Here is a 13,684-nt window from a genome sequence, read left to right on the forward strand (position 1 = left end):
CAATATTTCCCAATACAGCTCAAGTAAGCGATGTTACTAAGTATTTTATCATGACGTTCGGAAAAACTTCTTTAGTTTAATTTCTCGGCTTTCGCGAACCAAAATATACGGCTAATGACAGCGTCCGTGGAAATGCTCCGTTTGGCAAGATCCAGACCAAGTAAGAACTAATCAGAATGCTCGGATTTACCCCAAGACTGTCCTACCATATAGTAAGTTGTTATAACCTTCAAGCTCCAGGTATTTTCATTAATAGTTTATTTTCTCCCTGAGCTTTTTTGTTTGAAAATACATGTCCTTGCAACTTTTTCCCTCGTGCTTCCGTTGGATTTTGAAATATCGGGGATTTTTGAGAGCTTTCCGTGATGTCAAAATTAAATGAAACGGTCCCGTTTTAGACTTAAGCCATACCTCAATCCCTCCTATATATACAAATCTGTCAAACTGATACGAGCTTGCTTTCTTTTGCACTTTTCACGAGCAAAGTTGATTTGCCACTACTCGGGGCACTGATTTCCGCCATTTTACGGCTACTGACGCTCGTTTCAGTTTTCGTGAATTTTCTAGGATAAAGAAGCAAGTCTGGGAAAAAACCTTACCAAGTTTCTAAGTTCACTATAAGGCATATCTGACTGAAATATGAGGATAGTCATTTTTCGGTGTGCCACCTCTCAAGCGGTCTTGAAAAAAAGTCGTTCTTAAGAATTGAATGTTTTGGAGGGTGTGAGAACTAGGTGGAGCTACAGAAAGAAGAGAACCCAGAAGATTCAAAATACTTAGCCTTAAGACAGCAGCATCATTATAAATTAGCGAGTGATGTGAAATTGAATCGCTTTCCTTTAATTTGCAGTTACTTCCATTACAACGAAATGCGAGAACTACCGGCCGGTTTCTTCTCGAACATGAAATACTTAATAACAGCGTAAGTCAGTGAAATATTCTCGACGTCTGGAGATGTCCAATTGAGAAATTTTATTTATCTTTATACATTAAAGCAACATGTAGAGTATTATTATCATCCTTTCATTGTCTTAAATTAAAAATCAAAATTTTCTATTTTCTTCCCCTTTTGTGACTCATGTCAACTCTTTTTATGAACCGTAGGACTGTAGACACCAACCTGATGTGTTGCCATTTGACGAAGGAGGACGCAGATTGCGACTTTGCTTATGTCGACAGCTTCGCCAGCTGTGAAACTATGTTCAGAGATCAAGCCCCTAGGATATGTCTCTGGGTGGTCGGAATTATGTCGTTGGTTGGTGCTGTGTTTGTCATCGTGTGGCGGTTGGTGTTTAAGGAGACAAAGGAGAAGAATAAGATACAGTCTATCATGCTGATACATTTGGCCGGGTCTGATGGACTGATGGGTATCTACCTTATCATAATAGGTGTAATGGATGCCATTTGGGCAGGGCAGTATTTCTTGCATGACTATAACTGGCGTTCAAGTTTTTCATGTCAGATAACAGGTGCCATTGCTGTGTTGTCAAGTGAGGTGTCTGTTATGACGATTTGTTTGGTATCCGCCGACCGGGTTAAGAATATTCTGTTCCCCTATCGTGGAAAGTCCCTTACAATCAAGGCTACGCATCTTCTGTGTTTCCTTATCTGGATTGTTGGTGGGTTAATTGCATTTATTCCCACGGTGGGCATCGACTACTTTGGTAGTCGCCAAAAAGGTCACCACTTTTATGGCAGATCAGTTGTATGTCTCCCATTGCAACTTTCTGCTGATAAACCCTCAGGCTGGGAGTACTCTGTTGCCATGTTTGTTGGTTTAAACTTTACTCTTGTGTTCTTCGTCATTGTGGCCTACTCCATGATTATCTACAAGTCCTGCACATCAAACAGGCGCCTGGCTCAGCAAGGGACCGAAAGAGAGAGGAAACTGAAAGCCAAGCAAAGGGCAGCCGATCTGAGGAGGGAGGCCTCGCTCGCCAAAAGAGTGTTCTTCATTGTTCTTACCGACTGTGTCTGCTGGCTGCCCATTGTGGTTATTGGAATGAGGTCTCTCTTGGAAAAATCCTTCCGTACACCTGGTGACCTGGCAGTTTGGATCGCAGTCTTTGTTCTGCCGGTTAATTCTGCCATAAATCCCATTCTCTACACTTTATCAACAAAACAGGTAATAACACGCAACCTTCAAATCTTTACTGAAACTTCTTTCTGCTACTGGATCAGCTGAAATTAAAGGATACTTTTATGAATGTTTTGTTCTATGCTGTGAAGAATGTAAGCTGACCTAGTTTAAGCAAAAGCATTCCGTTTTGCACGAAGAAAATTTATCGGGTTTTGATATTTGAATATTTTGCGGAGTATCTTTGATCTGAAATAAACGGTTTTTTTAAAAATCGAGTTTCCAGATGGGATTTGAACCCACGACCCTCCGTGATCTAGTCGGATGCTCTAACCACTGAGCTACAAGAGACTCTATGGTGAGCAAGGGTCAGTCAGTGAGTATTATCTTTGATCTGCCAAAAAAGAAAAGGTTCACGTAGAAAAAACTCTTACAGTTCGTGTCATCCTTTTGAGTAGTAAGGTGTATTAGAGAACTCAGGAAAATTTTATAGTAAATGGAAGGTGCTGTAACGAACTAACCAGTTAAAAGTTGTCAATTTGATGACCCGTCACTGTTCGGTCATCTACAACGAAAAATATATTGGTGTCACTCGATATTAGATAAACCAGTCTTATTAAGCCGCTTAGTTCCATAAACTAAAATACTAGCGGCTTCTTTTTTTTTACTGCACATGTCTTAAATTGCGTAGCTAATGAAATGTAAAGTTGTCTGTTTTCAAGGTATAAAACTTCTGTTGAGGTGAAAAGATCTCACGGAAACAAAATGAGTCACAACCAACAAAATCGGTTCTGTTTCTGGATCTCACACCAGGCAATAGCGGCAAAGTACTCTGAGCATTTGAAACCTTCATGTCGGTCATGTAAACAATAGACCTCACTCTCGGTGGGCTTACCAGCATAACATTCCACACGAGATGTTGGGAAGACTTAAAAAAAGAGTTTTAAATCAGGAATCAAAAGCGAGGGATCTACTACATTTTCGAGTTTTTTACAGACATCCTAAGAGAGTTGTGTGGTTACTATTTTTCAAAACTAGTTTAGGATTGATCAGTTCAGGCAACGATAGGTGTTTAACCAATCAGCGCGCATAGTATTCAAATATTTTCTTTGCTTTTTGTTCTTGATGACTTACATTTAGGTACGACGTGTTTTGAACGCTAAATTCCAACAGTTCAGGAGCTATTTGATCGGAAAATGTGTACGAACTCAGAACAATGAAGGTAAGTTTATCGAAAACCATCCTTCGGAGATGAGGACAGTTATTTTCTTGTGCAGTAAAAATGCACGAAAGTTTATTTTACGTCAAGTAATGTTTAGAACAGCTTTTATCTCTCGAACAGCCATAGGTATGAGAGTTAGTTTCTCACTTGAACAAATGCGCGGGTACAACATTTTAAAAGGTACCTCTAATTAGTTTGATTTTCATCGGTTGAGGGTGGTACAGGAAAGAACTGCTCAGTGCCGGTTACAATGACTGACGTTTCGACAGCCTGTGCGGAATTCGAAGTCGTCATCAGAGTCCAGTGAGGAGTTGCAGGGTTAAGAGTTGTCTTCTGTGATGTCACAGGTTAAATTGATTGTACAGTACTGGTCGTACAATTTTGTTTCACTCAATTTAATAAGTTCTGCAAATCTGATTGAGGTTTATTGCCACGCGATTACTTCCTGGCGATTGGACCTCTATGATTAGCCTAAAAAATTACTATCTCTGATGATGCTGATTATTGCTTCATATATGAAACACCGATTTTACAATTATGAGGAATAAGGTTAAAAGCATTTGAACGTGTTAAAGAAATGTCATCGCTGTTTCCAAAGGTCAAGAGGAGGGCATGGAAATGCAAGTCATCGAAAACGGTAAGAAACATTTACTCAGCTCAAGAAAACGTGCGGGAAAGTCGCTTGATTTTTTCTGAATTGTTCGGGTAATTCGGCAACACAAGATTACGGTAAGGCACATTTAGGGAGGGGGAACCATTAATTTCTTTTCCCTTCCAAACCCTTTTTTTCCCTAACGGAGAAATTTTTGCTTAGTTTGTCGCATTTTTGACATACAATCAATAGTAGCAATAACAAAGATGAAAGTTCCCTTATTGAGAGCAAATGTGGCCAAAAATCGATTATTTTCGAAATATCGTGGCAACAGCCAAAAATCGATTCGGCTCATATTCTCAAGTTAGATGGGCCTTACAACGAAAAAGATATACTGCTTGCTTTGTTTGGCTGAATATGGATTTATTTTCTAGAAAATCGATAGTACCTGAATTCAACCTTAATGTAACTGGGAAGAATAGTCAACACCTCCTGATAACGATTGTTAAAAATCGTGTCTCGGGGTTTCTCTATACCTATCCAATTTCTTTGAAAAGGAGGCTGTAATTACTTCGAGAGATTTTTGTTTAGATATATTTTATATATATATATATATATATATATATAACTGCAGACAGTACTGTTTCGGCCTTCTGGGCCTCATCAGTGCAGTGCTAATGCTAGGATGGAGGAGAACCAATATAGTCACCCCAAACGATCTAACCTTTGTGGTATCGTCTAAGTCATGCCAGAGTGCTCAAACTAGAGTACACTAGCGAGCATGCGCAATTGCCGAGCAATGACTCATCCTAGTTAGAGTGCTCAATTTGGACATGAAAGCAAAGCTTTGTATGCCAAAGAGCTATATCTAACTGCAGACAGTACTGTTTCGGCCTTCTGGGCCTCATCAGTGCAGTTTTTTTTTTATGTTTAAGGTGGACGGCCGGGCCCCGATGAAGGGAGGTGCAATCCCGCCGACCTACATGTCTAATCCCAACCCATTGGCTTACGTGCAATGCCTTAGGGAAGGGGACCACCAGAAACGAGGGCCACCAGACGCCAAACTCGCTGGGGAATCGAACCCCACCTCACTTAAAAATTAACACACTCACACCCAAAAATTAAACACACCCGCTCATTACTTAACTAATTATTTTCTTTTGTTTTTCTTTTTATGACCTTAATTAATTACTTTGGGAACTTTTTGTTGAAAAATTTTATAGCAGTCTTAAAGTCCTCATCTTTCAAACCAATAAAGCGGGGATCTGAAGTCCAACGGCAAAAACGTTTTCGCTGATCAGGCGGTTTACGATAATCAACCGCAATCTCCCACAGGATTGCACGGTGGTCTGCAGAACAGGCTGCCAATTCCGGAACTTCAAGGAAAACATCAGGGCCATTGCGGATATCACTCATGGGTGAAACCACAGGACTTTTAGATGGGGCCTGTTGAGTCCTCTTAACTGAAACGGGAACAGAGGAAGCGGGGCGTTTCCGGGAAACAGTGGTCCAGGGACCACTTTCACCAGCCATGTCAGAGTCAGCAGGGTTAGCAAAACCCTCGGTTGCTGGTATAATATTCTCATTTCCAGTCGTTTCACAAGAGGCGAACCGGTCTTCGCTTGCATCAGAGTCTGGAGGTGAACCAACTTCATCTTCAGAGTCTTCAATAGCAGTGTCGGGGGTCTCTTCTTCGGCGGGAGTGCTCTTCACCGGAGGAACAGCCACACCGTTCTCTGTAACAGGGGCGTCAGCCTCAGCTGGAGCAGCCACGGTCACCTTACAATTCCGAGCCAAGTGCCCATCTTGATGACACCGGAAGCATTTTCCTTTGAGAGGACAATCAGCTGACTTGTGGCCAACTTTTCGGCAGGTCCCACACTGGAGGGGTTGCCCCCTATACCAAGTTTTACAACGAACACCGCGGATAGGGATAAACGGTGGAATGACATTCCTAATGACCATTTGGACGATGCGTGACCCGGTGGACACTGAAGGCCTTCCGGGCCAAACCTGATTGCGAACAGATTTGACCGTACCATATGCAGACAAAGCTGTGCTGATGGCGTCGTTTGATCCCTCAAAGGGGAACCAAGAAACTACAACAGTAGTAAGCTGGGGTGGAGGAGGAGGAGGCTTGACCACCCTACACTCTACATCACCCAACTTGATGACACCTAACTCCTCAAAAAATAACTTAGCAACATCCCCGTTCTCTGCAAAAGTGACTCTGGCAACACGGCCAGGGCATGCCTGCACCGCAGCCACCCGATGATCAGACTCTCGGTCGAAAAAACCCAGCAACAGACCAACCGCTTGCGAAAAAAGTACCTCCTCAGGGAGCCCCTGACAATCGACGTCGATAGTCCTATTAAAGGACACGACCATGCTGAAGTTCGGACCCAACCCAAAGGGATGGGTGACCGAAACAGAGAAAAAGCAACAAGACAAGCAAGTTCGGATCGACCGAGAAATCCCAAAAAAGGGATGGGCGACCAAACAGAACCAAAGAAAAAACACTGCCAAGGAGGAAGAAAGTTGCAAGTTTTCCCTCCCGGCAGGTACTCACTTATCCAACAAAAATCCTCAGAAACCTCAAAAACAAACCAAAACAAACTCCCAACCACTAGGGAAAGGAGCGAACACTTACCAACAAGCAAAAGTCGAGTCAGTGCAGTTTTTTTTTTATGTTTAAGGCGGACGGCCAGGCTCCCGTGAGGGCGGTGCAATGCCTGCCGACCTAAATGTCTAATCCAAACCCGCCGCCAGAGTGCAAGGGCTTGAGGGTTGGGACCGCCATAAACGGAGGGCCCACCAGGACGCCAAACTCGCTGGGGGATCGAACCCCACCTCCCAGGTTAATCACACACTTTCAAATATTAAACTCCCATGCTCAGATTAGTGATAATGGTTAGTCGAGTCAGTGCAGTGCTAATGCTAGGATGGAGGAGAACCAATATAGTCACCCCAAACGATCTAACCTTTGTGGTATCGTCTAAGTCATGCCAGAGTGCTCAAACTAGAGTACACTAGCGAGCATGCGCAATTGCAGAGCAATGACTCATCCTAGTTAGAGTGCTCAATTTGGACATGAAAGCAAAGCTTTGTATGCCAAAGAGCTATATCTAACTGCAGACAGTACTGTTTCGGCCTTCTGGGCCTCATCAGTGCAGTGCTAATGCTAGGATGGAGGAGAACCAATATAGTCACCCCAAACGATCTAACCTTTTGTGGTATCTATATATATCTTTGTGGTATATATATATATATATATATATATATATATATATAAAGGAAAAAATAAAAAATAAAAAATAAGTCTTCAACTGAACCGCGAACAACTGTAAGCGGAAGGTTGCCGAAATGCATTTTACTACTTTTGGAGAGACTGCCCCTAAATGATGTTTAGAACAAGTGAGACGTGCCGAAATGGATACCTGAGCTGTGTTCAAACGCTAGTCGTGTGTAACAAAATTTCGTTTCTCTGATTTTCCGATCTGGATGAAATACGGAGAGTTAGCTGTTACTTTAAGTAATATTTGCCACTTTGACCCCAATTTGCGTGAAAACCAAGCTGAAGTACTTCGAATCAGGATGTAAAATCTTTTCGTTTTCTTTCTTCAATGGAAGGCTCGGTTGGCTGTTAAGGATTCCTTTTTACTTCCTTTTCTATAAAGTTCCTCTATACATCAAAGAAACTTATTACCAAGAACCTGTAGAAGCCTAAAGAAAAAGTACTTATAATGTAGTATTCTTCTGTTTTGGTCCTCCTTAATCACGGGCATGGTGGTATCTATCCTCTGTTCATTCATCCGTTTGTTCACTTAGGTTCTGCTGAGTTAATCGCTCAGCTTCAGCAGATGCAACTCGATGCAAGCAAAGTAAATTACAAGACAGACCTAAAAAATGAGTTGAAGAAAATTTCTTCAGACAAGGGCTTCAGAATTGTTGATAATGACGGATCAGGAAATTGCATGTTCTATGCTTTGTCAGATCAACTGGAAATTGCTATGAGACTCAAGATCAAGCATGACGAATTAAGACAAATGTTGGTCCAGTACCTCCGAAGAAACCCGGAGCTTGTAAGTTGATGTCTTACACTCTGGGTTAACCACTGTTAATTTAGGAGCACCATAAACATTAACTACCTCAGTGTCGGTGAAAATGATGGATAATCACCTTGCCTCTTTGCCACGGTACATACCCACCCCTATTCACCTTTATTTCCACGAATGATATCGTAATATTTCTAGATTTATCGTGAAAACACTCTGTGTTGTTCAAGTGTTTTAGTATAGACCATGTCCGGGTCACGGATGAATTCACACCTCCTTGTGAAAACTAAAGGACTCTGTCCTGCGGAGAAAGGGCTAACCCAAGGTTTTTTTAAAATGTACTTCTCACTTGAAACCTCCCACGGACGGGACAATCCTAATTGGATAACCTTGACTCTGGATAAGGTGGACGCTAGATGTTCAGGATTTGAGACTGCAAAGTCCAATGTAGATCTTTGTGTTCATTACTCTGATTGGTTATTATTTGTTCTTACCGTTGTTTAGTATCTCTTTGTTAATTCCTCATGTGATGACTCCTTCCAACATACTCAAACTGATCCAGTGTACCATTAACTTTACACTCTAATTTTTTCTCTCTATTTTACTCTCCTCTCAGCCGAATGGAACAAATCTGTTTAACTTCGTCCATGGACATCAATCATGGACTGATTACTTAACGTACATGGAGCAAGATGGCGCTTGGGGTGACCATGTTTTTCTAAGTGCCGCTGCAAACCGCTACAAAACTTGCATTCGTGTGGTCAGCAGTCTTAATGCTACTCACGATGTTATCTTACGGCCTCAGTGTCCTGTTGACAAAAGCAGGACACTTGTGTTGGGACACATCCATGAAGTACACTATGTCAGCCTTCATTCCACACAAGGTACAATTCTTTACATTACAATCAGGAAATGAAGTGCGTTTACGGTGATATTTTGTGCAATTATCTACATCGAAATAAAAAACGATGAACAAAAAATAAAAATAGGCGAATAAAATAAAAACGTGGTGCGCTTGAACTGTCAGATAAAAAGTTTTGCTTTGATGGAGTCAGATTGAGTGCTAAGTGGTTAGGGGTAGGAAACGTTAATTTCCCACGCACGAGATTACCGTGTGGTGGATGTCCTCCCTTGGGTGGGATAGGTGGGTGTTGGCCCTGAAAAGCCCCTCTGGGGAGTGATCAGTTAACCTATGTATGTATGTATGTATGTATGTATGTAGGTAGGTATGTATGTATGTAAGTGTTGGTTTTCTGTCTTTGATGAAGAGCATTTCAGAAAGTAAACAATCCAGCTTCCGACTGCACTTCTTGAGGATGGTCACGAAGATCTGTTTTCCTTAGATTGTGTACGTCTCGTAGGTGTTTACCCCTGACAGAGTGCTTTGTTTATTGATGCGCTGAAATAGGTGTCGGCACGTAAAGCCGACATAATCTGCGTCGCGCAGATCACATTTGTATTCATAAACAACGCATTGTTCGTTAACAAGAGGTGGTTTGGGTTCCGTCACTTCGATCTCATCAGCAGTTTTCTTACTCGTAAACACTAGGCACAAATAGCTGATAATTTTCTTCGCGAGATCGGAGAGCTGTCCTCGTACTTAGTCAACTGACCGTTGATCTTTAAATGGTATAATGATTCGAACGGGCTTCTTAACCTTAAGCGCTTGTTTTCAGTCTTGAGAAGCGATGAATCCGGTGATTGCACAGTTAATGAGTCTCTCAGGGTACTTAAGCTTGAGAAAGATCTCTTTGAGGTTGTCACATTCGGCAGCGAAAAGGTCAGGTGAAGATGAGAGTCGATGTACGCGATTTAACATAGTCTTTAGAAGAGATCGTTTATACCTATTGTCTACGTGGCTTTGGAAATGGAGAAGAAGACCTTTATCTGTTGTTTTCCTATAGAAGCATGTTCTAACTTGGCTACCCATCTTCATAAGTTCCATTCCGATGAAAGGAAGTTTTCCATTGATTGCTACTTCCATGACGGTAAAGTTAAGTGTAGGGTGGGCTTTATTCAGCGTTTCAAATAAATAATAATAAATAAATAAATTTTAATTAGTTGTATAGCCCTATTTACATGTACAGATCAATAGTGCTTTACACTGAATAAAATTAAAAACCTTATATATCTAAATAAAAATTTACAATAGTAATGGTAGCTAAAAATACATAAGAATAAATTATTTTAATGTAATATATCTAAGTTAATGATTACAAAAAGCTTCATTTAACAGAAATGTTTTAATAGCTTTTTTAAATTTATCCAAACACTTAATCATTTTAATTTCATGAGGAAGTCTGTTCCATAAGTGTGGTGCTGCTGCCTGAAAAGATCGATCACCAAATGTCTTCAGCATCTTACCCTTAGGGGGCTCTAAGTAAAGACCGTCATTAGATCGAAGACAATAAGAAGATTTTGATTTAATAGATATGAGGCTGTTAATATATGACGGAAGTAAATTATGAGGCGCTTTAAAAGTAAGTAGAAGAATTTTAAATTTAATGCGAGCCTGGATTGGAAGCCAGTGTAACTCATATAGAATAGGAGTAATATGCGAGTACCTTCCAACGTTCAATAGCAGTCTTGCGGCTGCATTCTGTACACGTTGTACTTTAGCTATCAGTTCCTTTGAGGCACCATACAAAAGACTGTTACAATAATCTAATCTATTCGTTATAAACGCGTGAACTAAAGTATGGAGACTGTCTAAGTGTAAATATTTCTTAATGCTTCTAATGTTATGAAGATAAAAGAATGCAGATTTGCAAATATTTGTAATATGCTTAGACATGCTTAGGTTAGCATCCAACCAACAGCCTAGATTTTTTACCTCGGAGCTATTATTAATTACCGAGTTGCCAACGGAGATACTGATTGGCTGTAGTTTAGATAATTGTTGTTTTGAGCCTATTAAAATCAGTTCAGTCTTGCTATCATTAATTAACAGTCTATCATGAATCATCCACTTCCTGATCTTTCCAATACAGTTCTCCATTGCTTGCAAGGCTTGGTCTTGAGATGTAGTATTAGGTTTAAAACTCAGATATAACTGGGTGTCATCAGCATAACAATGAGCACAAGGGAGCTCGTGTTCAATGATCTTAAAGAGCTTAGATGCATATATAATAAATAGAATCGGTCCAAGACACGACCCTTGAGGAACACCGCAGCCTAAATCGAATGGGTTAGATATCGATCCCTCGATGTCAACTTTTTGCATCCTGTTATGGAGATATGACTCAAACCAGCTCAGGGCAGAATCAGCAATACCTAATTCTTCGTGGAGACGTTTGATCAGTATATCATGATTAACAGTGTCGAAGGCGGCACTAAGATCCAACATGACAAGAAGAGTGACCTCTTGTGAATTCATCTTCATTAAGATATCGTTAACAACCCGAAGAAGCGCTGTTTCGGTACTATGTCCTTTTCTGTAAGATGATTGCATTTCTGGATAAACAGAATTGTCTATCATGTGTAAATGAAGTTGATTATACACCGCCTTTTCGGTGAGCTTCGATATGTATGGCAAATTACTAACAGGTCTGTAGTTACTAAGAAGGGGATCAAGACCAGCTTTTTTGAGCAACGGCTTAACAAGTGCACATTTCCAGACGTCAGCAAACACACCATCCACGAGGGATAGATTTATCATTTTTGTGATCACGGGAAGCAGGACATCAATGCAGCTAAAAACCAGTGAGGTAGGCATCGGATCAAAAGAGCAGCTTTTCTTTGCGCTACCTTCGATAAGTTTCCGTACTTCGAGTTCAGAAAGTGCTGTAAATTTACTAAATTTGGGGGTTGGTGACAATGTACAGTTTAAAAGCGGGTCAGTGGAAAGATCTTGAGCCATAACGTCGAGTGTTGTACCAATATCAGTGATTTTTTGAACAAAGTACGAGCCCATCCTATCAGCTAATTCAAGCTTATCATCGCAAGGTGGTAGCACAGTGTTCTTTTTCCTTTGATTCAAAAGAGTATTCGCAGCTGCAAAGAGCTTTTTTTTGGTTTGAACTGTTATCATTAATGAAGTCATGATAGTATTGGCTTCGAGCTTCGTTCATTAATCGATTTGTCGTATTCTTGATCTTTTTGTATGACAACATATCGTCGTGTTTGCCAGAGCGTCGCCATTTTCTTTCTGCTTTCCGTTTTTCACGGCGGGCATTTTTTATTTCTTCATTGAACCAAGGAACCAGAGGTCGAGATCGTATAACTTTGGATCGAAGTGGAGCATGTCTCTCGAGCACTTGGGACAATGTATCGTTATAGCATTCAACGAGACCGTTAAGCGAATCTGGACTGTAATTACAAAGCTCAGAGGTAGACAGATCTTGTTTAAAATCCTCAATCTTGATTGCCTTCAGTTTTCTATATGATATTTGCTCATTTTTGGGAGATGGTTTACTTAAGGCAAGATCGCAAAGAACAGTAAAATGGTCTGAAAACAAGTAGTCAGTCATAGGTTTGGCTGTAAGAAATGAATCCGAGCAACGAGTAATCATTAAGTCTAAGGTGTGCCCAGATATATGTGTAGATTAATCCACGTGCTGTTGAAGGCCCATAGACGATAGTAAATCTTGAAAACGAGAAGCATCAGAGTCAGTATGTACGTCGACATGAATATTGAAATCACCCGTTATTAGCAACGGCTCAGGAGACATGATGATCGACTCGAGGTAAGTTATGAATTCATCAAAGAAAACACTAGTGGTGACTGGATGGGCTTGAGAATATGGTATACGATAGATGACAGCAATTCTCAAACTATTTGAACCATAACGCAGAGTCCATTCAAAAAATTCGAAAGATCTACGCTCACCACCGTCCATTTTCTTGGCATCTATGCCGCTCTTTATTAAGAGTGCAAGTCCACCACCAGTCCTTCCAAGACGCGGTTGATCGAGCAGCTTGAAACCAGGCAGAGTAAGTTCAGCTCTATGTGCCATGTCACGTTCAGTCAACCATGTTTCTGTAAATATGTAAATGTCCGCACCGGTGGATGCTGCATAGCAAACAAAATCCGCAGATTTGTTTTTAATTGATCTAGCATTCAAGCAGCAGAGCCTAAGATGATTTTTGACGTTAGGAGATTGTTCTGAAATAGTTGGAATATTAATGATGGTACGGACTTCAGATCTTTTGTGATTATTTTTCACCGCGTGATGGTTACCATGGCGACGTCGCGTACGTTGAGAGCGTACGTCTCAAGAAAGGCACTAGCAATTGGATTGTCCTGTACCACGGCTAAGGTGTCATACAAGTACCTTCTATAGAAATAGGGTAGTTTCCTTTCCCTTTGAAGCTTCTCCTCAATGGAACACATGAATGTATTTTCCATGAGCGGTCGTAGTGGTGATCCCATGGCTACACCATCTATTTATTCGTAGAGGCTGCCATTAAACTAGAAAAGTTGATGTTTTGTAGCCGCTCTTAGAAGGGCAACGAGATCATCTCGGCTGATGTTCTGGTTGTATGTCACATTGAACCAGTTCTCAGTGAAAACTTTGTTAGTGAGGATCTTTATTGTTTCTTCGAGGGGCACATTAGTGAAGAGAGAAGATACGTCCTATGATATTAAAAAGTCACACTCACTAAACCACACCTCCTTGATATCATCGGCAAACTGAAAAACATCAGTGATTCAGTATGTGTTAACCGAAAGCGGTTTTAGTTTCTCATCGAGCCAATTCGCAAGAGCATAATTATATGTGTTTGTGGCAGACAAGATT

At 40.9% G+C, this 13,684-nt stretch overlaps 2 protein-coding genes across 2 annotated transcripts; one reads left to right on the plus strand and one right to left on the minus strand.

Moving 5' to 3' along the window:
* The first annotated feature begins 1,078 nt into the window (after positions 1 to 1,078).
* On the plus strand, positions 1,079 to 2,185 carry LOC148743033 (G protein-coupled receptor GRL101-like). Its single transcript, XM_088749549.1, has one exon. The coding sequence runs from the start codon at positions 1,079 to 1,081 to the stop codon at positions 2,183 to 2,185; it is 1,107 nt and encodes a 368-aa protein (XP_088605675.1).
* A 7,433-nt stretch (positions 2,186 to 9,618) lies between these two features.
* Positions 9,619 to 13,317, minus strand: LOC148743034 (uncharacterized). Its single transcript, XM_088749558.1, has 2 exons — positions 13,170 to 13,317; positions 9,619 to 9,980 (listed from the first exon to the last, which is right to left on the minus strand). The coding sequence occupies exons 1-2, from the start codon at positions 13,315 to 13,317 to the stop codon at positions 9,619 to 9,621; spliced, it is 510 nt and encodes a 169-aa protein (XP_088605684.1).
* Positions 13,318 to 13,684: the final 367 nt, after the last annotated feature.

The sequence above is a fragment of the Stylophora pistillata genome, chromosome 1 (assembly GCF_964205215.1).
Source record: "Stylophora pistillata chromosome 1, jaStyPist1.2, whole genome shotgun sequence".
Lineage (NCBI taxonomy): Eukaryota > Metazoa > Cnidaria > Anthozoa > Scleractinia > Pocilloporidae > Stylophora > Stylophora pistillata.

Excerpts from the sequence above, each read along its gene's own strand:
- LOC148743033 (XM_088749549.1), top strand. The coding sequence starts at position 1,079 with ATGTCAACTCTTTTTATGAACCGTAGGACTGTAGACACCAACCTGATG.
- LOC148743034 (XM_088749558.1), bottom strand. The coding sequence starts at position 13,317 with ATGGGATCACCACTACGACCGCTCATGGAAAATACATTCATGTGTTCC. Across the intron at positions 9,981-13,169 it reads GGACAATCCAATTGCTAGTG|ATTTATTTGAAACGCTGAAT; the intron begins CCTTTCTTGAGA and ends TTATTTATTATT.